Source organism: Thalia democratica, chromosome 8 (genome assembly GCF_965202585.1).
Source record: "Thalia democratica chromosome 8, ktThaDemo2.hap1.1, whole genome shotgun sequence".
Taxonomy (NCBI): Eukaryota; Metazoa; Chordata; class Thaliacea; order Salpida; family Salpidae; genus Thalia; species Thalia democratica.
In genome coordinates this window covers 30,943,147-30,968,889 of record NC_139172.1, presented here as the reverse complement: position 1 = coordinate 30,968,889, position 25,743 = coordinate 30,943,147, and the positions used below count along the sequence as shown (strand labels likewise).

The following is a 25,743-nucleotide window of genomic DNA, read 5'->3' as shown; positions in this document are numbered from 1 at the left end:
TTCTGTGTTGTAGTTATTTTAAACGTTAAAATATAGAAAAAGTTGTCTAATATGTTTAAAAAAAATATATAAACTACAAAACAAAACAATTTGCGTTTAAACAGATTTTTTTTGTACTTATAAAGACCAAAAAGCATTTTCATTCTCGGGAAGTTGAAAAATGTTCAACTAAAAATGCATATGATACACTAAAGTTGCAATCATTCTAAATAGTATTTCTTTTTAAAACTGAGTTTGAAAACTGTTGAAACAAAAGCATCATTTTTTACGCGGAATTCAGGGCACAGACGACTGATCGTACCTAAACTTGGAAACAACGAGCGTTTTTTGAAATTACACGACAAATAAAATTCTACATTTCAAACATTCACTTATGTCGAGGGGTGCTTTACAAGTTTTATTGATTAGCAACTTTCAACTTTTCAAACACACAAAATTACCGCGCATAATCACAAATCAAACGCGAAGTAACACGTTGAACAAACAGCTCACAAGTGGCCACTTTTGAAAATGGTAATAAAAAATTCAATCGCGCAAATCCACTTAAAATTTCAACTTTCACCAAAAACAAGCTCGTTTCGAGTAATTATCTCGTTGATTCCATTATGACGTGATAATGGTGAAACACTCGACGTCATAAAAGTGATTATGACCGTTCGTTATCGCGCAGATTACCGTCTATTGTCTGTTTTCGGTGAAAGTTTATTGTTTACACGTATCTGTTGTATTGATTTTTTATTATTTTCAAACAACCCTGTTTTCTTTTCAAGGGCTTTTGATGAGCAGTGTCCATTGTTGATTAAATGAGGGTAAATTTTAACCACTTTTCAAAAGTAATGAAATAAATGTTATTCATTTCGTTTTTAATTTGAAAATATTTTTAATATTGTAAACTCAATATTTATAACGAATAAATCTTGACTTAAAAAGTTTTCAAAATACTTAAGTAATGCACTTTTTTAAAGTGCTAATAAAAACTTACTGAGCTATATTTTTCAGTATCAAATTTATGCCAATATGTTAAAACTTAATTTCATTTAATGCTTAATTTTTTTTTGTATACTTTAAACATATAATTTCAAACAATCTAAATACGCTGCAAACCAGCACCTGAATTTTTATAAATAATACTTTTACGTGCTTTATAACTGTCTTAGTTGTCACTCTTTTCAACAGCAAAAACTTTAGATTAAATAATAATTCAATCAAAAAATCAATAACTTCAGATTGTGAAAAATTCCCATGATTATTTCCAAATTAAAACATGACTGCGAGTAGCTAGAAATGGGTTAAAAAAAAATTCCACAAAAAAATTCAATGACTTTTTTTTGAAGAAAATACCTGACGTGATCCGTCACAATGTTCATAAAACTTAAGTGGCAACTAATGAAAAATACACTTGTAAATTACCCTCCTTGACATGATAAAGACGCTGTGACGTAATAATTAAACATGATGCAAAGGTGAGGGCAACAAGTAGGTTCTCGTGTGAACGTCGAACCTCGAAATATTTCGGGCTCGTTGAGATTTTAAGTAACGAGTTTCACCTGCCTAAGAAATTCTTGCACTTTGCACTTTACAGAGATAATTTTTTACATACATACTTACAAGTAATTTAAGATGAAATTAATTTATTTCACCTGCATAAGTGATTTTATGTTTGCAATATGATAACATTAAATTGCTTTAGTTTAGCTAGAAAATCAGTTTGTGGAGTAGTTCAGTTTTACAATGTACAATCAATACATATAGTGATAAGTAATAACACTTTCAAAAGTTTTGATCACCGAACTTATTGTATAAAAACACTTTGAAACTAACTATATTTAGTATAAAATGATAAACAGAAAAATTAATGAAGGTACATAGTTTAATAGTCTATTCAATATTGATCAGATAAATGTATACTTTCAATATCAATACTCATAAAACAACCTCAACAACAACTTGGTTCATATCCGGTTCCCTTATTGACTAGTAAACATCAAACTTTTCAACAAGCATCATTACAATAAAAAGGCAATTGAAAACAATAAAAAGAATCATAAATCTTTAAAAAAAAAGACAGCTAAAGTCGCATTTTTAATATCGAAAAAACTCACAAAGTAAAAATTAACAACAATGGTCAAGAATATCCGTTTTTATTGTTTGAAGTTCTTAAGAAGTGCCTTTTAACAAACACAATATCGAATAATCGCCAAATAATGACGGCTAAAGTGCAAATAAAGACACTTACAAGAAATAAAACTTGGTAAAAAGAAATAAAAAAATCCAAAATAAAGGGGGTTATCAAGTTTAGGGGTTTGTCAAGGGTTATCAAAGTGATAACAAGGAAACTTTTAGTGTTTTTGTTTAAATTTTTATCATATTTATTCGTTATAAACTAGCTTTCTTGAGTGTTTTGAAAGCAAGTGTTCCTTTTATAAAAATACCATAATAGGGACTTTAAAAGTGGGTTGTCAAAGTCTCTGATTTTTTAATGTTGTACACTGAAGTGTACACTTCCGCTTGAACATAACTATCTAAATTCTTCTGTGATTTTTTAATAAAAAAAACGAAGAATAAAAATACCTAAAATAATGCTATATAAAAACAAATACAAAGGTAATTAAAGAGCAATATAGTTTTACTTTTGAATATTTTGATATATGTCTAATTTTAAACTATTCTGACCATATGAAACAGTTACAACTAATTAAGAGTAAGACTATTTAAGTATTATCTAGACAAAGTTTTATTAACTTAAATTGTTGTTTGTCAAACTTAAACGCAACTGAAAAGAGTTTACAAGCGTTTAAGAACTTATAATTTTACTAATACCATTTTTACTTTTAATCAGCTCATTATGCGCATTTATACTTCACAACTACAAGTTACAAACTTCACGAGTCTTCGTTTACTGTTTTTTTTTTCGAGTTTAATTTTTTTTTTGTTACAGACACCAGTTCACAGACTTTTTTAATTTCAATTTACAAATAAAACCAAACTTCAAAGAACACAGTGTCGTCATTAAACTTGTAATACAAAGTAATGAAAAACACTCGAAAGCCCTCGTGCTAAATCTCAAGACATTTTCAATTTTCCTTGTTTGTTTTCAATAAAGTTTCTCATCAATTATATTTTTGTACCGCCGAGTAATAACGATGCCTGGGTAAATATAAGTTCAGTTCTTTTCTTCTTTATTTCTTTTGTACATGTTTTTATTTTTAATTTTCCACTTTTAACGTTCTTTTGTAGGCGGTAATGACTTTTTATTGCCAGTACTTATTATTGATATCATCTTCGTTTGTAAAGAAACTTCAAGTATGCTTCGACTTTTTGACAATTTTTTTATAAGAAAACCCAATTTCAATAACGATGTTTAATTTGAAAATGGAGAAAATAAAAAATGATCCCAGTGAAGTTGTATTTGTTTTTGCGTTTTCTTAATGCCTTCTTTTTACAAAAAAACAATCGTGATTTATTTTATTAAATTAAAATATTAAAATTAATATTTCACAATAAAAATATTAAAAATTTATGTATCTATAATTGTTAGTTTGTAAAGTTTACAACTTCGTTACTATTATTGAACCTAAACTTTATAATTTTTTGATATGTATATTGATATTTTTATACATAATAGCAATTTACATATTTTAAAACTAACTTAAGATAGCAACTTCAAATTAAATATAATTATAACTCAAAAATTAAACAAACAAAACATGAACTACTTTTTATACTAGATTTTCAAAGATGCAAGAAGAGCTTTTGGACACAGCAAACTATCAAAATGTTAATTTTTTTTTTAGATTTATTGCGAACATTTTGAATTCAATAAAATTCACCGAGCCAAAAAAAAAGTTACAAAGAAAATTCAATTCATGAGAACATTAAAAAGATGAAAGGCGAAAGAATTTAGCGAATTATTTCGGATTAAATTCAAGTGGCAGTCAATTCAATTCGACTAAAAACTTTCTCATCTCCAAAAATTAAATAAATCTATCTGCCCCCATTTCAAGGGGACCCCCCAATAATTTTTCGTCGTCACTTCGGAGTCACGTCGCAAATATTTATGACGTCACAACAACCGCTAATCGCACATCAAAGAAAATTCGTTGGTGGCCGTCGTCGCGGTCAATTTAGTACGAAATTCTAATTAATTTTTTTCATTATAATTTTTGACCCGGATGAAGTGTTTGAATACGTGATTTAGAATTTAATAAATAAAAACATTTTTTATAAAATTTAGCACAAAAAACGCAAAGGCATCAAACTGCAAGTCACATTGTCGAGCTTTTAATGAAATCTAATCAAGCTTGATATCAAAGTGAAAATTCATTACAAAGATCAGAGTCTGTTATTTTTATTTTCGTTAGACGTTATATTTATAATGCTTTGTGTTTTGAAAGATGCTTTCACACTTGTATAATTTGTTTTTTTGATAAAAATAAACAGTACATAACGTAAATGGAAACTTTTGTTAACAAACATTGGAGCGGATGCTAAAATTTACCCAAGACAAAACTCTAATTTCATAGTCTTAAAATTTTTCACCCATGCTTATTGTGTAATTCTATCAAACAATCAAATACAAATCAATAGTCGTACGCCTTGATTCTCGTTCAATTTTTACTCTACTGGACAAGTGTGTCAAAGTTGTACGTGTTAAAATTATACACTTATTCGTTTCCTGTTGGTACAAGTTCTACATGGTGCTTTAATTTGTGTTTAAAAAAACTCCTTAATTATTTTTACCTAACTTTGAAGCATAAAAATCTTTTTTTTTGTTTTTCTTCTCTTAACGCAAGTTATAGGTATTCTGAGGTGGTTGCCCGTGATTTCAAAAATAAAATCAACAAAGGCCAAATATTTTCAAGTGAGCAAACTAACATTAACATGTAAACTAAACATTTTGATATAGTTAATAACAATTTTAGCTAAAACTGCTGCGTAATGCAATTTAACATTTAATAAATTGTTGTTCATAACATTTTGCTGGTTTTTCTTTACAGCAATCAACTGTGCAAAAACTTTTTCAAATTCTAATTACTGCCAATCACCAATGCATTTGTTTTGAAAACGATCAGAAAGTAAATAAAACGCATATTAAATAAAAAACAATATTCAAACACGAACCTGATAGTACTTGTTGATGTCTTTCCTAATTGCCATGGTCAACTGGTTCATTATTTGCACCAAGCAATCGCTCAGTAATTTTTCACCGCACGGTTGTGCCAGAGTGCACTGCCAGCTCGGCTCCTTTGTAAAGTGTTCAAATCATAATTCGAAATTACATACATTTAACAATAAAACTGAATATTAGAATTAATTGACTTTTTATTAAAATTAAATCTCACATCAAAATGAGGACAAGCGCGTTTTTTTATTTCTGGAAAGACTAATTTTTTCTTTGTTTTTGTATTTAATATCTTATGAGTAAATAAGTTTATTATCAACTTATTAATAAATATAGCAATAAAATGTTAAATTTTTAATCTTAAGACAACTATTTTCATATTATATTGATTTAACAGAGCTTCTGCTATACTTTTAATTATACGGAATCAGTGAAAGTTAGATTTTTTAAGAAAAACTATGCAAAAAATGTGATATTTGTGTATCTATTAATGAATAGATTGCTTTCATATGACTATTTTAAAACTTATTGACAAATTATGATCAGTAAAAATTTTCTTTTTGCAAGTACAAAGTGCTTAAATTGGAGGTCGGCAAACTGTTTACCATGGGCATATTTTTATCTTAAATGGAATGCAGCCCATTTAAAGGTAAAACTGGGCCTGCAAACCACAGGTATTCTGTGGTTTGCATTCAAAAGCATAAAAGGCACTTACATACCTTTCACAGGAAATTCGAAACGTGCACTGGATATTTTGAGCGTTGAAATGAACAGCAAAAAAGTCTTGGGTAAAACTTACGCGTAATTCGAAATTTATACTAGATATTTCCGGTCCGTTACGAGTCGAAACTACAACTGCGACCCACAAATGTTTTTATTTTGGAAACTTTGCCCGCAACCACCAAATGCCTGCCGACCCCAAATTTGAATAACTCGTAATTGTTTAAACTTTACTCTGTGTAAAAATATTTGTACAAGAGAAACTATAATTTGAGAAGTCATACGTTTTAAAATTATAAGAATTTTCGAATTTATTTCAAACTTTATAACTACCGGTGAAATTTTAATCTTTATTGCTCCCCAGCGGAAACTTTATATCAAAATATTTAACCACGACCTTAATTTTTACCATTCATCTGTGATGTTCCTGCACACACTCTTGCGGACACTTTTTTGATGCTTGTCATAGTTACATTGTTTTAATAAGCTACACAAACCTATTTTGAATTAATTATAGAAAGGTAAATTATTCCTGGTTACTTTTATTACTTAGTATACACAAAAAAGCTGTTAGCTTTATTAAAATAATAATTATTAAATGTTTTGTTATTAATAGAAACTAACCAGGTCAACAAAGAGCCCCTTGCTGAACTCAAACTCCTTAACGTTTCCATCGCCGCCCGCCCCAACGTCGCCATGGTGACGGTACACGAACCCATGGCAACCCGAGTACCTCTCCTCCTCCGTCTGAAAAGTCACGTGATCGTCCTCGTCGTCTTCTCCCAACTCCCTTCTCATCCGCTGCTTGAACCCGCTCGCGTCCAAACCTGATTGTGACGTCACAACGGTGATTTTTTGTTTGCTCTAGTTTTACAGCAACATGTTAAATCAACTTCTTCCCACTGTTTTCACTTAATTGAATGTTTAATCTAATATCAAGAAAAAAAAGTTATACTTGTATTGTATTAAATATATATCATAAATATAAAATGATATATTTATACAATTAATAATACTGTTGACGGTTGCGCAAGATAAAAATACTCTACACTATATTCTACAAATAAAATATACGCAATCTTATGCTTGGAACATTAGAATACTTGATCTTGGTGTATTTTATCACAAATTCTGTTGCGTTGTACTCAACATCATTAATATCTTATTCAAACAATTATACAAACAGTAATACATCAACAGCAAGTACAAACATTATCATACCGAGGCACTGGGCGATCATGGCGGGGTCGGTTTCCTGGATGGGGTCGCAAAGCCTGGACACGACCGGGTGGACCTGGTTGGCCAGGTAGTACTCGCAGTCTATCTGTTGGTATGTACACATATATATCAGAAAATTTGCAACATAAAAAAACAACTAATTTTCGAATCGTTTACTTAGTTTCAATGCTTTGGGCATATATTCAGAACGAAATAAAGAACAAAACAAAATTTCTAAAGAATCACACAAAAAACACATTGTGACGTTTCAAATAAAATTATCAGAAAGTTTATATAAACATATAAAACTCAAAAAATTCTATGTTTTGAAACTTATTAAAGGTATACGCATTTTTTAATAAAAACAATATTATGTAGTATAAATATTAGGATAAATAAATAATCTGGTAGTAATCGCATATGAAATAAAAATTCACTTGGTACTTTAGAAAATGTGTTTTTCTAAATAGTTTTTATACACATATTTTTTAATGTTTCCTACAGATGTAACTTTAAAAGAGATGCAGAACCGTAACAATTTTATTATCAAGTTGTCAAAATAGTTTAGTAAGAAAGAAAAATTTTTAATTTTGTTTACAATTGACAAAATTTTAAAATTTTCGAGCAGTAAGATATTTAACTTTAGCTCATGTTAGAGCAAAAGAAACTGAAATTAAATATTTTTTCATTGCTTTATTTTATCAAATAAAAAGTAGTAAATTTTATTTTGCACAGCAAGTAATAACAAGATTATGCAACTATGAATTTTGCAAAGCATTTTTTTAACTTTTTATTTAACAGGAAAAGAAACTTGATATTTATTACCGGCCGGATAAGACGACATTTAATACTTAACTTTGAAATTTTGGAGAAATAATTTATTTCTTATTTATTTAGTAACTGCTGTTTACCATGACTCATAATGCCGGTTGGTTTTTACGTAAACTTTTGAAAATTAAAAAGTTTCAAAACACACTTAAAAAATTGCACAAAACTTAAGTATAACAACAGTTTTTACAGATGGCAAATAAGTATGCCTATTATAATGTTTAAACAGTATTGTTTGTTACAATAGAAGCGAGTAAAAGCTTTAGAAAATCACTTTCACTTTTGGACGCTCTTATAATCTTTATAATTAGGGTTGTTTGTACTTTTAAAACGAACAACAAAAAAACAACACTAAAGTTTGTTATATTTTATAAACCAGTTTTGGACGAAGTTTATTTAAATGAAAGCCTAATAAACTACATCAATTTGTACATTCAACTTAACACAACGTAATATAATTACTCTATTTTCTCAATAAAACATATAAACATGTGTTTTATATAAGAAATATTTATTATAATTTTTTTTTAAACTTAACCAGAACACTCCTCACCAACCTGACTTTCCGAGAAGTATGTTAAACGCTTTATAAGCAAATAATTAAATTAAAATTAACTCTTATCAAGTTTGTCAATTACTATTATGACGAAACAATTACCTTCAAATTATCCTGATTGTTAAGTTCCTCCAAAGTGTAACTTCTTTGCGTTGCTGTGTTTTCCGTACCATCCTGTTTGAATTTAATATTCAATTAGTTGTAAGTTTAATTTATCTTTTTTCATCTAAAAATTTTCCTTGTGATTGTCATAATTTAACTTAAAATCGTCAATCGAGCAGTTAACGTCAAAAGTATTTAAAAATATTACTAAAGATAATTTTATTTTCATCTCTTCATCTTAGAATAAATTATAGCTTCTTTTTTAGACAACTGCTCTTGGTCGAACAAAAAACTCACATTATAAAACTTACACTCCATACACTGATAGTTTACCATACTCTTTTCAATGCCTGATAAAATTTTTATCTGACCAACCAGCTTTCTCAAAATGAAGACTGTTCTAACATTTGTTACCTACTCTTTAAGATTTTAACTGCTAAACTTTTTCCCGATGAAAATTAATTTTTCAACCAACCTGACAAATGACGTAAGCGACCACGTCACCGCTCCTCATCTTCCTCTGACCCGTCACCTTGTTTGCCCTCATTGCAACTCTCACGTGCGGGAGGTTGTCCTTCCCGGGGTACATCTCCGGGTCTCTCGTCAGCTCCTTAAAGCGAATTTATTTTAAAGGATTTTTTAGTTGTTTAAGTTTAAAGTTTCGTTTTGGATTTCTTGGGCAACCCATTTGTGTGAAAGAATTAAACAGAGGTAAATTGGTAATGGGTAAATTGAGTTTTATTTTTACTTCTATACGTTGTGAATGGTTTTAAGAAAGAACAATTATGTTTTAAATGTGAACTTAATATTATGGAAAATATTTTTAAAGTCATGGTAATTGATTTAAAGAAAGTATCAACAACACATATAAAAACTACAACATTTAAAAAAAAAATTATTAATTTAAAAAGCAGTTATTGAATGATAAATATGAAAAAAAATAAAAGATAAGTGAATAAGTGAGCTGCAGAATCGTTACAACTGCGGAATGGGTCGATTTAATAAAGTTTATAATAAAAATCTAAGTTGCATATATCTCTACTTAGATTACTTGGATCAAACATACTTTTTAAACTTTAAGTTTAACGAAACGTCTTTGGTATACCCGTAATGAATCTAAATACTTTATAAGTTTTTTATTTACATTTTTACGGATAATTTCAACATTTGAACTTGTTACAAACTTTTCTGATGACGTATTTGTCTAATGAGAAAGTTCCCTCTTTGACTTTGGTGCCCACTTCATTCAACATTTCGTGAATTTTCTCAACGATCGTTTCGCGCTGCTGATTGGACAATATCTGGTCCACCGCGAAACTGTAAATTGTTTGTTTATTTTAATATTTAAAAGTTGTTTAAGTTTAGCAAAGGTGCTATTTTATAACTACTATCAGAATGATATGACTGAGGGTTAATTAGACTTTTTAATTTCTAAGAAATATTTCAAAATAATATTGTGTGCTTAATTGGTATTTATCATTAAATATATATTAAATACACTGAATTTAAATAGTGACTTTTAAAAAGCGTTAATCAAGCTAGCTTAACTGAGTAGCAATCTAAAAAACAAAGCTTGCCTTCATTCAGAATTTTATTCAACAGAAACTTCACTTTTTTTTATCATTTAAGATATAAGCATAGTAAATTATAATTCTAAACACATATTATTTTCGCACAAACTTTCCGGCGTCCTTGGCAAGGTCGCACCAGTCTCTCCTGACGATGTCCAGTCCTTTCAGTTCCTTCTTCGTTTCAAATGTTCCGTTTGGTGACCTGGAGAAGAATTTATTAGTAATAAAATTTAAATAAGTAAGATTGAGCAGCTTTTAAAAGTTAAAATATTTAACTCTTTGTTTTCAATGTGAGTATAACTTGAAGAAATAATATTGAAAAAATTGAAAAAACTAATGTTTATTAAAATGATTTTGAATAATTATTTATCAAATAATTTTAAAAAGTCCCTGTACTAGTAGTAGTAACTATCTTTTTATATAGTTTTAAATCATATTTTATTAATCTTTTATTATTTATGAAGAAAGCTTGTATCTATTGAACATTTTTTAAAGATAAGGTTTGCTTTCAATTGCTTAAATTTTCAAATTAACTGTTTCTTTTATGACACAAACCTTAAAAATTTACTATCAAAATAAGCTTTTCTTATTCAACGTACTGTAAATACAAACAATAACTTTAACAATTCATATGCATCTATGCCTAAAGTACTTTTTTATGGTTTTTTTATGTTTATTTTTTCAATAAAAGGAATTCAAAAAATATAACTTTTACATCTTTTATGCTTAGCAAACATTTCTATTTATAGAATAAAACTTCAAAGAAAATAAAAATGCTTACACTAGCAATAAAGTGGCCAAAAAATTTATGCTTTCTAATGATTTTTCGTATTTTTATTTCAGGTAATAATATCATTGACAGCAGTATAAAAGTATAAACAATTCTCAGTTTAAAATTAATTATTCCAAAGTCTGAAAATATTAAAGACAAATTTATATACCGTTAAATTTTAAACTGAAGTTGTTTTTTTATGATTACTTATCATTTGCGTTAAACTTTTTACACCATCTATAGCAGGGTTTCCTAAAGTGGGCCAAGTGACCCCCTTGTGGTCCATGACAGATATTCAGGGGGCCACAGGCCATAATTTGAAACTTATACTAGATATTCTGAAGGTGTTGATGAAGAGCAAAAAAAGGTCTTAAGTGTTTTAATTGGTAGTTTTTTGAGTAATCTTGTTGAAGGGGGCAATATGAAAAAAAAGTTTAGGAAACCCTGATCTAAAGACTAAACTACAAACGTATTGACGTTGAAATCTATAATAAAAAAAAGTTTTTTGAACCTTAAACCAATAAAAGTACTAAACACAGGTAAAAATTTAACTTAAATACAAACTTTTGAACGCTGAGAGCTGCATACTTCTTCTTTTTGAGCAAAAGCAGCGACTTGTACACACCGTCGATGTCAATTTCCAACAGCCTGTACAGCTTGTTCACTTCTGCTTTCACCTGAAAGTGTTTGTTAACATTGGTAGTTTTGTATAAAGTTTGTGTGCGCGAACGAGTAAAGTAGTTTTTTGTAAAAATGATTTCAACGAAATCAGGTATGTTTTATTTTATTTGAAATTTTTCCAATGCACTTCAACATTTTTTGTATGATAAACCTGATAACTTGCAAACTTTTTATTTATAATTTTGCTCAGTTATTGTGTAAATAAATAGCTACAAACAGCCTTTTTGAACAACATTAAGCTTTTTATTATTATTTTAGTTAGTTTTCATTTAAAAACCTTTACGGTATTGATAACGCTTAATATTGTATAATTATTTCTCAGTTCTTTATGAGGTCATACCAATATAACACTTTATTGAGTAAATTATTGCCCAATATTAGCTACCCATTCATACTTACAGAAATAACAAAAATAAAGGAAAAGAGTATTTACTCTCTATGAAAAACAAATTTACTACTATGTATTCAATTTTACTATGAGCTTGTAAATTTTATATGCGTCAGAATTACGCTGCTGGCAGACAATGATAAATTTAAATAAATTTGAATACAAAGCGCCAAGCACTCTAAAATACTTTGGAAGTGTTGAGTTTAACATAACCCCTGATTTAAACCGTTAAAAATCTTAGTTTTTATTTAAAACAAAAAACTTGATATGTGCAAAGATTGTAACTTAAGTTAGTAACTCTTTGTGAGTACGAAAAGCTTAAATGTTTTTGAATAGTATCAGTTTTGTCTTACATATGCATTTTATGAATAAAAGTAGTTTTTATATATCGATTTGCTTTGAGTAAGTAAAACTTTTAAGATAAAACGGAAAAGCTCACCATAAGTGACCATGGCGAGTGTGTTAGATATATTTTTACAAAACAAAGCATGTTTGTAATTCAAAAAAAAGTTTTGTTGTGTAAGAATTTTAAACTTTGATAATTCAGAAACGAATTTATGATAAAACTACAAGTAAGATGTTTTTAATTAATGCTAAAATACTTTTTTCAAAACTGTTTATGTATTTTAAATTTTGCTTTGAATTATTATTTTAGAGAACTTTTCCTTACAACTTTAAACAAAATTGTAATAAAATTAGTTTGTTTTATCTAATTATTTCTTTTTTGATCATTTATAAAAACATAAAAGCATTGGTTGTATAAGTCATACACTTTTTATTTTTAAGCAACTACAAACTTTACAGTAGCATCCCCATTTTTACGGCATGTTAATAAACAATACATTGAAAAATACGTTTAATATAAAAGTTAACTTAAATTTTTGTATACCAAAACAATATTAATGACTTTTGTTAAAAACTTTAAGTTTTTTATTGTAAATTTAAAACTGCTCATAAAAAAAACAATATGTTTTTATTAAAGTTCATTTCAGCTTTATTGAATACACATAATATTCAAATGCACATTTTTATAATATATATATATATATATATATACTTAAAGGAATATAGTTTAAAAGTACTACACCACACAGCAGCGCATCAACTCTGTTTCAACTTTAAAGTTTTTTTTTTGATTATTTTATAATCAAAAGCCAATATTTGACAACAAAGAAGCGCCATTGTTCGCCAATCCGCTCGACATCCGTGCGAAACTTCTACGTCGTTCGAGATTTTTCCGAGCGAGAGAGCGTGCTCATCCGAGCGTAACGTGCGCGGGAAATACATCAATTCTCTCGCTTGTTCTCTTCTATGCTCGCAACTCGCTGCGCGCCAAACGTACGATGTCGAGTGGCGATATTTTTGAGATATTTTCAATGAAGAGCCACACAGAACGATCTCACTCGCTGTGTTGGCCAGTGGAGTCTTGCATCAGCAAACTCGATTAAACTTTTTCGCCCCGGCGTATACATTGTGTAATTGGCAGCGGAAAGTTTTGGGGACGTTTTTTGAATCGCGAGCAACGTACTTTGAAACGTTTTGGCTCCAAAAACAATTTTCACGGTGTATTGGAACGCATCGCTGTTTTAACTCTTTACATAAGAGTAGCTTTAAAATCAGTTTTACCAATATCATAACCGTTATTCATACTTTAAATTTAGTGGTGCTTTTCGTTATGGTTTAAAACATTAAATTCTTTTTTTTACATAAAACATTTCACTGATTATAACTTAAAAATCTAAATATAGATTTGTTTTAAAGTAAATAAACTTTACATGAAAAATATTTTTTTTAAGTATTTAAACATTTCTAGTAAAACTACGTTAAAAAGTTACATATAAAAAAGTTAATTTTCTTTTAAAAAGTTTTATAGCTCGACTTTAATAAATATTATAACTCACAGCTGCTGAAAATAAATTTAATTATAATCAATTTATTAAATTTACTTTTGAATATTTTTGTGACTACTAACATATATAGCTATAAATTAAAGTTTACATACATGTAACTTAGATTAATTATCAAAATAAGTTACATTTTGTTACCCAAAAATACACTACTTAATATGTTTACTGTTCTTAGCTTTTTATGAACCGTTAAAATACCATAATCATAAAAGAAAAACTACTCATTCTTGAGATTTTTTTCAAGTTATTTCAGCATTGACTTTATACCCTTATTTAGAAAGCAAGAATAGTAAACAGTATTTTCTTCAAATGCAAACCAGTAACTGGTTAGTATTTTGTATTTAATTAAATTAGACATTAAATAAAAAATTCAATATTATTTTCAAACGTACCTGGTTACCGAGCCGGAAAGCGTTGTCCATATCAGTGCTGTTGGTGTTGATCATGATCGAGTCGGTGTCCCCGTATATCACCTCCAACCCCATCTTCTGCGCCAGCTCCTTCGTGTTCATCAGAATCTGAACGATTAAAACAGTTGAATTTACATAATAAAAATAACATATATTTATTATTATTATAAATCTATAAATAAAAAAAGTGCTGGTGCAATACGAAGGTAACTGTCCGAAAACTTTGTTGAATTAATTTAATATAGAAAAATGTCGTTAATTTTAATAGATTGAGTACTTTTAAGGTTATTTTAATCATGTTTTTTAGATAGCACCATTAATAATATATTAATGTCAACGTCTAAATAAATTTGTTTAGATATGACATAGAAATTGTACATAAGCGATTAAATGTATATTTAATTATTGTGACTATATTTTGTTTTTTATTTTGTATTCATTAATGCTTGTACAAGTACATATCATTGAAGGGGAGTAAATTAAATATCAAGGGGTAAAAATTTAACACACATACCTTGTTTTCATCAATATTTTGGTCATATTTTAGAATAAAATTAATATTAAATAAATTTACTGTGTATGTGTGAATGGGACAACTATCTTACAGTTTGTATTCGTCAGTATCTTATAGATTTTTTTTTTAATGCACATGTTTTCAAAAATATATTAAAAACTGTTGTAAAAATAAGTAAGACATCACAAAAACTAACACTACTAACAAATAGTATATATCAGCGGTTCTTAACCTTGTTCATGTTTTACCCCTTTTTGGAAGGTTTAATACCAAGTTTACCCCCCATGTACAAAGTAGTGTTTAATTTTGAGCAAAAAAATTATATTTTTTGAATAAAATATAAAAATGGTAAAACTAAAAGAATTTATTAAACTTTAAAAAAATACCGTTACTACCTTATAAATTAAAAGGACAATTATTAAACATTAATTTACATAAATTCTAATAAAAACATTTACTCCTTAAAACAAGGTAATTTGCCCCTTATTAAGAATCGATGATCTATCTATATTATCAGTTGTTTGATTTTACAGTTTCAAAAATTCTTTTATATAAACTTATCATAACCTTTTTCTTACCTGGTTAAAATTAATGTTAAGAAATGTTTTAGAATAACATTTAGTTTAATTGAAATTAAATAATTTTAGACTGAAAATAAAAAAGGAGTATGACAATAAAGATAAATTTAAAAAACTTAAATGACATTTTTTAACAGATGTGTAGTTTTTAAGCATTAAAAAATTAATTGATTAAACTGTTGTTTTATCAGCTTTCTTGATGGTTTTTCATTTAATCATTTATTTTTCAATTTTAACTGATTAAAAGTGAAACAAACTTTAAGATAAATTAAACTTTTGTATACACCACTTTTATTGCGTTATACTTCTGAAATATTTCACATTAACTTTTTATTTGCATACTTAAGCAGTTAAAAAAAGTATTCGACCATACAATTTCTATTTTGTTGAGACGAATGGTACAAAATATTTCAACATTGAAAAAAAAAATTGAAAAAATCAAACATAAATAGTTTTTACGCCTTCAAAACAAACTCATTCAGAAAAACTCAAAATGAAAAATAAACAGTTATGACTGGGAAGCGAAAATATTATCAAACAAGTTGTCAACGTGGATAAAATTCAATTTAACAACGAGACACTCAAAAGGTCGTCGGTAGCGAAATAATTCACATCTGCTGATGGAAATTCTAGAACACTTGAAACTTGAAAATCACGTTTGAAGGCGCTCAAAGCTTAAACGCGCTTTTCGAAGTGAACTCATTTTAATTTGACTACTTGTTACTTAGATACTTTACTTTATGCTTGTTAATTTTTCTTTATATATAAATGATTCAAAAAAAATATTTTACATTATACAAATTTATAGCACCACTCAAAAATACTTTTTAAACAAAAGGGCTAAAAGTTTTAAACTTTTGTTTATTGCCTTTTGTTTTTATATGCAAAAGTTTTTTTATATTTTTTGTGTTTTAATTCTAGTTTCTATTTTTAAACTTGAGATTAGTACATATTCTGTTTAACTATTTCTATAGTTTCCAGTAAATTAGTTTCTATTACTACTGTAAAACTCTACATACTGTTGATTTGGAACTAATTTTTAGCGGCAAAAAGAAGTAAACAAACCGTTTTTACTATACAAAACAAGCATAATTTATACGCAAGCATTGTAAAACTTGTAAGGTTTTATTTCATTTTTAGTTATTTTATCAACTTTGTAATAAATAAAATAAATTCTGTTAACTATTTTACTTTCATTTGGAATAGTTTTCATTTTGTTTTCAAACATATGGCTTAAAGAAATGAAATCAACTGAACTAAACTACTTTGAGTCCTTAAATTTATTATTTAAGCTTTAATTATTTAAGCTTTAAACGAGTGTAGCTTAGCTTCTTTATAGTGTGAAACATAACTGCATTACTAATGGAAATTTCTAGAAACACTTAAAAGTCATTTTTAAGCGCCAAATATTTTCAACTTTGTGAAAATAAGTTTCAAGTGTTATTGCTCGTAATTGCACTTTTTCCATGCTCTTTTGCTTTCAATCGCTCAGTTTTAAAATTGAGTAAATACCACTTGCTGTTTAGAAAGATTGAAAAATCTTACACTACTTTATAAATCAATTTAATGTTAGTTACAAAATTAATAATTTCGTTGTTATAAAAGATCAAATAAAACTTTTCAAAAATTGTTTCTATAATCAATACAATTCTATAATTGCAATCTTTTAAATATTTTTATTTAAATTAAAGTATAAAAAAGTTTTTCTAGGTAATGAATAGTATTTAAACTTCGAGTTATGAATTAATTAAAACTTAGTTTTAATAATATTTTCAGCAAGTTTAGACCAATGTAAATACCGTTATGTTTTTATACTAATCAACATTATCAATAAACTTTTTCAACTAGGTTTTCATCGCAATTACAATTTTTAATCTTGCTAAAACGTTGATTATTCATCAACTTTTTATAATAAAAGTCACTATACACAAGCTGAATACATCCCGAGGTGATATTTGATTGCAACATTAATTTTCCAACATTTTAGATTGAAATTAGCAAAGTTGATCGTGATTGAAAAAGGAAGCTCAATTTACTCATCACGTTTTTATATTGGGTAACAATTTATTTGAGAATTAATTGAACTTAAATTAACTTATTTAACACTTGGAAAACAAAAAGTTATGCTTCCATATAGGAAGTCTGAAATATGCTCGATTTCAAAAGCAATTTATGTTTTGTGTACCATTTGTGTGGCATTTTTTATTGCAACTGTAGAGATTAAAGTATATATAAGCACTTTCACTACCATAAGACCTTTTGAGTTATACAAAAATTGCAAATAAGTTTAAGTACAAGTAAAACTGCTTCTTATCACTCAATTTACTTCTTGTTAAACACTTTTATTTATCTTGAAACTGACAAAACTACGAAAATGTTTTAAATGTATATTCAGCATAATACACAAGTACCTTATAGACTTATTTAGAACATTTTTAAACTGTTCCACCAGTTTTTTTTTATAAAAACCAAATATTTTACAGCAATTCTCACCTCCCTACCCCTCCTGGTGACCAGGGCCGCGAGGGGTTTCGCGTAGAACCTGGAGTTTTGGAAGCCGAGGCAGCCGTACATCGAGTTGGCGGTCAGCTTCAGCGCTTTCTGGCGGATGTCGTACTGTGGACATGAATCAAATTAAAAATTAAATTTTATTAAAATTTTATTTAAAATTAAAAATTAACGACTTAATAAAACAAAACGGTTTTGAATTTATTTTTACATTAGACACCCGTCTGACTCAACTTATCACAATACACTGTGGAAATGTATTGTAATAAGTAAAATACTTCAGGAAAATCATGAAGAACTGGAATTTTAAAATTATGATAATAAGACTCAAGTCTGAAGGAAAATTTCAACACTTTATGACGGGTTTTGTACTGTGGATATGAATATAAATAAATTAACCATTTCACAAAAAATTATGAAATGAACAATGATGATAGTGAAATTAACGACCGAGTAAAACAAAATGGTTTTAAATTTATTTTTACAGTAAGCATATACCTAACTCAACTTTTAGTTTGTTTTATTATCTATTATCTTATACAAATACTTGTAAACTTCCAACAAAATTATTGCTTTTATTATTACCCTTTAATGTTGTGCATCACTTGCTTACTAATTTTATTTTATTTTTTTCTAATCACCTGAGTATACTGTTCCTTGCTGATCTGTCCCTTCATCATCTGCTTGACTGCCCTTCTTCTTTCAACCAGCTTCCTGATCTCAGTCGGAAGAACTCCAGCGTCGAGACCCTGCTCCGGAACCTCTGGGATGTACAACTCGTCCTATGTTAAAATTAAGTAATGCTTTTTTTGTTTATTTGAATATGTACTACTTTGTTATACAATATCTCTCAAAAAATAAATTCTTACTTTACTAATTACCTAAAAACAATACAATCTAATCAAATACATCAAGTAATAAGCATATATTGTTATATAACATGATATTTTTTATTAGACTTTTTTTTTATAAATTATCTACTGTACTTTTAGTTTTTGAATCATCATAACTAGAACTTTCTATTTTTCACATTCCAACAAACATAAGTTGCAGACTAATATTGCATTTAAAATTAAATTAATAGTATTAATTTCATTTCATTTTATGATTTTTTAACCAAAATTTATTTTTGCTTCAAAGTCTATCAACTCCCCGACACAAAAGTACCATACCCGCTTCACAACACCCAAACTTCCCCAACAACAACCAACTCCCTACCAACCTCGGGGTGCCCCTCGGGCGGGTTGGTTTCCAGCGTGGTGAAGCAGATGTTGTACTCCTGGATGATGGACGGGTACAGGGAGTTGAAGTCCAGCAGCAAGATGTACTTGTCGTAGAAACCCTTCTTGGGGGCCAGCACCAAACCCCCCTCGTACGCCGCCTTCTTCTTCGGCTTGCCCGCGTTTCCTGCGGGTGAAAATACTTGAAATAAAAAAATATTTCTTTTTTCTTTTTTTTTTATGTAAAATGTTCAGCTCGTTGTTTAAGGCCATTTTCATTTAAGGTAAAAATATTATTTGATTGGTAATTTTATTTTTAAAGCTTTGTTTCTTGTAAAATTTTTTTTTATACTAAACTTTTTAGGGTCATAGGGGATTCATAAAAATTTAGGTACTTAAATTTTATAAAAAATTACTTTTTATTTTATGTAAAATACACAGCTTGATTTTAAAGTTTATTGTTTAAGGTCATTTTCATATGGTAAAAACGGGTTTTTTTTAAGCATTACCTGTTTCTTGAGAAAAATATTTTTTTATACTTAACTTTTGAAGGTCATAGGGGATTCACAAAAAAAATTAAAGATTAAAGCATAAACTACAACATACTATTATAGACTAAAATGACTTTTGAAATCTAGTCAGTTTTTTTAATTCAAAATATAGAAATAACTCATTTTTGAGCTTTATATAAATCATAAGTATTACATTTTTCAACCTACTTTTAATTTTTTAACACTTGTATTATATTCAACAATTTCTTAATTTACAAAATTAAAACCTTTTTTTATAAAACCACAAACAAAAAGTTTTAACAGATTTTTAATTGTTTTTTAAAATATTATTTATGGAAGTTTATTCAAGCTTTTTTACAATTGAATATTCTTAAGTCAGCTGTCAGCTCATAAAAACATTTTTTCAATAACATGACATTTCCGCGACTATTGCAAAAGTTGTTTTAAATTTATAAATAAAACTAAATTACCTAAAAGTTTATATAACTTACTTTTAAAAAAAATTATTTTCAAATGTGTCTGTCTAGGTTATGTTATGTTCTAATTTTCAACAAGCTATAAAACTAATTACTTTAAAAATTAGCAAGTAAATATTTAATACTTATATATTTAATTTCTAAGATACATACATACATTTTTCAGTATTTTATAAAGCAATTACAAAAGCTTTTCAATGATAAACTACTAAAATAAAATATTATAGTGTATATTAGGCCAAAAGTTAGCTAAATTGGATAATAAAACACTAAAACACAAAACATTAAATTTTACATTCATTGCTTATAATTATTTAATCTTGTATTTAAAAAGATGAACAATCAAACAGTTTCAGTTTAAACTTTTCAGATAACGTTTTACCGATAGTTATATACAGAAATAAATATATATTCAGCTCTAAACCGATTAACTAAATCACAACATAATTTGGATACAACTAGCATTTTCAGAGTTCGATTCAGTTACTCTACAAGTCGGGTAAACAAACCCACATTCAAGAAAATTAATAAAAATTCCAGTTTTGACGCAAAAAGCGTTTTTAAATCCTTCGAAGAAAAAAAAAGTGGAAAATTTCTGCGTGAGTCACAGAGTTTAAAATGGAAATTCCGCGATTCGTCATTGAAAAAAAAACTGAATTTTTTTTTATCCCCCTTTGAATAATTTCGCTGAGAGTTTAAGCAAACTTTTTGGCGTAAATCACCTGAATAATTTTCAATAATGTTGAAGTTTGTATTTATTTTTTTGTTGACATTTTCAACAAACTTTTGCTTATTTTAAGATTTACTTGGCAATATTTGCCGAAATAAAACTTACAAAATAGCTTTAATAACTTTGTTTAGAATTTACTTTCCCTCGATTTATGAACAGGCTCAAAGATTTTTTTATCCTTGATGTCTTCTCAAGGTTTGAAAAATCAATCTATTTAAAGCGCATAGAAATTTCTAAAATTGACGTAATTTGAACAAAAAAACTCTAGACATTTAAAACTTTTCTGTGTTTCTTGTAAACTTAAAGTTTTTATTTTTAGTTTTTATAAAATTCTACCGTATTTTATTCACTTAAATTATTTGTAATAAACAGCTCACGTAAACTTTTTCACGATTTTGAACATAATTGAACATTTTGTAAAACTTTTCTGCGGTTTTAATTTACTTATTTCGCTGTATAATATTTTATTATTAATTACGCTGTCAAACTTTACTTGAAAAACTTTACAAAAATTTTTACCAGGTGTTTCTATATTTTAAATATATATTTTGTGTAAATTTTTACCTGCTTTCGTTGTGTCTTGTTTCGTTTCTTTCTTCTTAAAAACTGTTGAATGAAATAAAGAAAACTAATTTTCATAATCTAATTAATGCACATTTACTCACTACTTATTCAGTTTAACAAAGAAATTTTTAACTTTACCTTTAAAGACCTAACTATTTTGCAAAGCAATATTAAATTAATTTGTTTAACTACTAACATCTAAAAATGTTTTCAAAACACTTATACTATGTTATTTTCATATATATATACTTATTTATTAGTTTAAGGAAAAAATTCACAATTAAACAATTTTCTTTAATTTTAATAAATCGAAAATCCTTCTTTAAAAAGTGATAATATTTTAAATGACTTAATATTTTAAATTCTCTTGAAAAAATGACAAACATCTTTTATTAGGGTGACAATAAACAAAATAAATTATTCAAACATTAAACGAAACTGAACAAAACATCTTACTTTTTTCTGGCGCAATGTAGCTAAGTTCGTGGAAGGCGTGGAGTAATAAAAACTCGTTTCTTTCGGCTCTGCCTCCCATCAGGGTACGCGACAACACGTTCCCTGTTGATCCAATGTAGTTTAATTAAGCTAATAATTAAATAATGCATTTATATTCCATTTAAGCTAATGTAGTTGCACACACGAATACAAGGTTTGTATCAAACAGACTTGAACGTAGAATATTAAGCATTAATTGCCTTTCGTAAAGCCAATAAAATCGTCGAAGTATTTTTTAACTTTATTGCTATTTTAAAGAAATATACTATTTATAAACAACGGTATTTAAACAATTTTATACACTTTATTCTTAAAGAATATTTTATTTGATTGTTACAACCTCATATAAAACGTGGTAAACAGTCTGTAAAGTTTTCATAAAATATTTGTTTGGATCTTAAACATGTAGCTTTTCAAACTACCTCTGGACTTGTTTTTTACCTTTAAAGAACTCTGTTACTTCCGCAAGTTTATAAACTAAACTGTAATATGCACTACTGCTCGTTTTAATTAGAAAGCATATTGAAATTTCAACAACCTAAACAACATGCTGGTTATCTGCAGAGCAAGTGGCAGGAATATTAAATTATTTTCAAAAACATTACTCCTAATTTTTCCACAACTAATTTATTAAAATCTAATATATACACATGCTTACCGGCAATGCTGGTTATCTGCAGGGCGAGTGGCAGGGCTTGAAGCTCGCACGTGAGGTCCAACGCGAGCTTGGCGTCCACCAAAGTGTGGTCCACCAACTGTATGAGACTGTTCAGGTTTCTGCGGAATAAAAATTAATAATAGTGTGTAAAATATGTGGTCCGCCAACTGTATCAGGCTGTTAAGGTTTCTGTGGAATAAAAATTAATAATAGTGTGTAAAATACTATGGTACACTGACTGTATGAGGCTGTTCAGGTTTCTGCGGAATAAAAATTAATAATAGTGTGTAAAATATGTGGTCCACCAACTGTATCAGACTGTTCAGGTTTCTGCGGAATAAAAATTAATGATAGTGTGTAAAATATGTGGTCCACCAACTGTATCAGACTGTTCAGGTTTCTGTGGAATAAAAATTAATAATAGTGTGTAAAATACTATGGTACACTGACTGTATGAGGCTGTTCAGGTTTCTGCGGAATAAAAATTAATAATAGTGTGTAAAATATGTGGTCCACCAACTGTATCAGACTGTTCAGGTTTCTGCGGAATAAAAATTAATGATAGTGTGTAAAATATGTGGTCCACCAACTGTATCAGACTGTTCAGGTTTCTGAGGAATAAAAATTAATAAAATAGTGTGTAAAATATGTGGTCCACCAACTGTATCAGACTGTTTAGGTTTCTGCGGAATAAAAGTTAATAAAATAGTGTGTAAAATATGTGGTCCACCAACTGTATCAGACTGTTTAGGTTTCTGCGGAATAAAAGTTAATAACAGTGTGTAAAACATGTTGTCCACCAACTGTTTGAGACTGTTCAGGTTTCTGAGAAACAATTTAGTTTAAAAAAAATTAATTTAATGATAAAAGGGTTGCCACTCGTTTTTTAAAAACTTTCCAGGCTTTCCTAATTTCTTCCAGGTTTTTAACAGTACACATTTTTGGGTCTATTTTTAGTTTAAAGTTAAGTTTAAGGTAAGAAACTGTGTTAAATAGTATAAAAACATTGAAAAGATACTGTAAAGTTATTTAAAATATATTTTTTAATAAAAAAAAATTTTTTGATGACAAATTTTTTTTATTTATATGATAGATTTTTTGATTCAAATGGTAATTTTACTACTGAACATGTGAAAATTGTTAAAATTCCAGGTTTTTTTTTGCGTAAATTGTCAAACTCCAGGATTTTCCAGGTTTGCAGGTAAAGTGGCAACCCTGTGATAATTTTGCAAATTTATGTAAACGTGTTTAATTTCAAGTGTGTATCATTCCGCAAACGCGTGTGGTCCGCCAATTGAATAAGATTGGACGGGTTTATGTGTTGGAATTTTAAAAGAAGCGCACGGGATAAACACGAGGAGAAAAAGGTTTGAAACATCTGAAAATTTTGTAAAACTATATTTATAACTTTTTCCATTTCAAGTGTTGGATTTAGTAAGTATTATTTTAATAATTTATTATTTTTGAGAATAAACAATTACTCAGTTTCACCGCAGAGCGGATTTTCAAATTGTAAATCTGTAGTAAAATAATAATATTAAAAATGACAAATATTTAGAAATTGGTTTGAGTTAAGCTTATATAAAAAAAAATTTAAAAAAAATAAATAAAAATTAAGAATAATATTAATGTAAGACAACCTTTAATTTTAAAACTATCAAATTATAGTCTACAAACAATACAATTAAACCATAGTATACTGTGGGGTATTGATATCTAATGGATTTAAAGAGATAAAAACTTTTACAGAGTTAGAAGTTATGGAGTAGTATATACATATTATTAAGCACACAGTTCTAATAATAAATTAATAATGTTCAAAATAAAACCAGGGAGTAAGCATTAAAAAATTTTATGAAAGCATTGTTGTTGTTATTGTTAACACAGATGTATTATGATGACAAAGTATAAAATGGCTTTTTGTGAAAAATTTTAGATAAGCAACAAATAGAATGAAGGTTAGATTTCAGATGCTAAATTTAAAAAATAAGATAAACATTGAATATATTTAGTTGAGAGATAATCAAAGAGAGTATAAACTACTTATTAATAATTTAACAAGTGAATATTCAATAAAACCTAATGATCCAACAATTAAAATTAATGAAGAAGCTACCAAAATATTATCCAACTATAATACAAAAAATACAAAAAATAGAAAGATTCCCAAGTTCCTCAAAGCTGAAGCATTCATAACTGTCAAGGACCACAAACCTAATTTCCCCCATAACATTAGTTGCAGAACAATCAACCCATCAAAATCTTTTCTTGGTAAAATTGCTAAAATAAATTTACAAACCCACATTGACAAAATAAGATCAAAATCAAATCTTACCCAATGGTTAAATTCTGAAGAAGTTATAAAGTGGTTCAATAATTTCAATGATAAATCCCATAAATGCTTCATTAATTTTGATATAAAAAATTTTTATCCTTCAATAAAAAAAGAACACCTCACCAAAGCTATTAAATTTGCAGAAAAATACACAACCTTCAACAAACAAGAAATAGACACCCTTATGCACACTTGCCAAACCATTATATTTTATGACAACAGAATCTGGACCAAAAAAACAAATAACAATAACTTTGATATAGCTATGGGTTCATTCCAGGGCGCCGAGGTCTGCGATTTAATAGGCTTATACATCCTAAGCGAAATATCCCCAATCACAGGCCCATCAAATATAGGCTTATATAGAGATGATGGTCTTGCAATCATAAAACAATCCTCTGGAACCACACTTGAAAAAATTAAAAAGTCCCTTATAAAAAAATGTCTTCAATAGGTTTCGAAATTACAATAGATATTGGCAACACTAGCACAGAATTTCTTGACGTCTCCCTGGACCTATCCCTAAACACCTACAGTCCCTACCGTAAACCTAATTCCAAAACTAGCTACATCAACAACAATTCCAACCACCCTAAAAATATACGTAACAATATACCAAAAATGATTGAAAAAAGATTATGCAAACTATCTAAAAATGAAGAAGTTTTTAATAACATCAAGGGCTTATACCAAAACGCATTAAATAAAAGTAATTTTAAATATAATTTAACCTACAAACAATTTAATAGTACAAACATTAACAAAATTAGAAAAAGAAATTGCATTTATTACAATCCCCCCTTCTGTAAATCTGTAAAGACTAAAATTGGCAAAATTTTCCTGGATTTAGTAGATAAACATTTTAAAAAAGACACCAT

The 25,743-nt window shown here is 27.9% G+C and overlaps 1 protein-coding gene across 2 annotated transcripts in view; it reads right to left on the bottom strand.

Annotated features, from left to right (window-relative positions):
• The window catches only part of LOC145842213 (DNA polymerase alpha catalytic subunit-like), a 42,123-nt gene that overhangs the window by 1,413 nt on the left and 14,967 nt on the right, over positions 1-25,743 (bottom strand). The window contains exons 15-29 of one of the 2 annotated variants that reach the window (XM_082949625.1): positions 22,531-22,649; positions 21,834-21,935; positions 21,378-21,419; positions 19,098-19,282; positions 18,517-18,657; positions 17,861-17,983; positions 14,258-14,383; positions 11,454-11,566; positions 10,227-10,319; positions 9,731-9,863; positions 9,022-9,156; positions 8,547-8,618; positions 7,064-7,166; positions 6,467-6,669; positions 5,122-5,244 (exon numbers count right to left, since the gene is read on the bottom strand). In XM_082949625.1, the coding sequence (XP_082805751.1) occupies positions 5,122-5,244; positions 6,467-6,669; positions 7,064-7,166; positions 8,547-8,618; positions 9,022-9,156; positions 9,731-9,863; positions 10,227-10,319; positions 11,454-11,566; positions 14,258-14,383; positions 17,861-17,983; positions 18,517-18,657; positions 19,098-19,282; positions 21,378-21,419; positions 21,834-21,935; positions 22,531-22,649 (1,813 nt within the window). The remainder of the gene's footprint in view (positions 1-5,121; positions 5,245-6,466; positions 6,670-7,063; positions 7,167-8,546; positions 8,619-9,021; positions 9,157-9,730; positions 9,864-10,226; positions 10,320-11,453; positions 11,567-14,257; positions 14,384-17,860; positions 17,984-18,516; positions 18,658-19,097; positions 19,283-21,377; positions 21,420-21,833; positions 21,936-22,530; positions 22,650-25,743) is intronic. The other variant, XM_082949627.1, reaches the window with a different exon arrangement.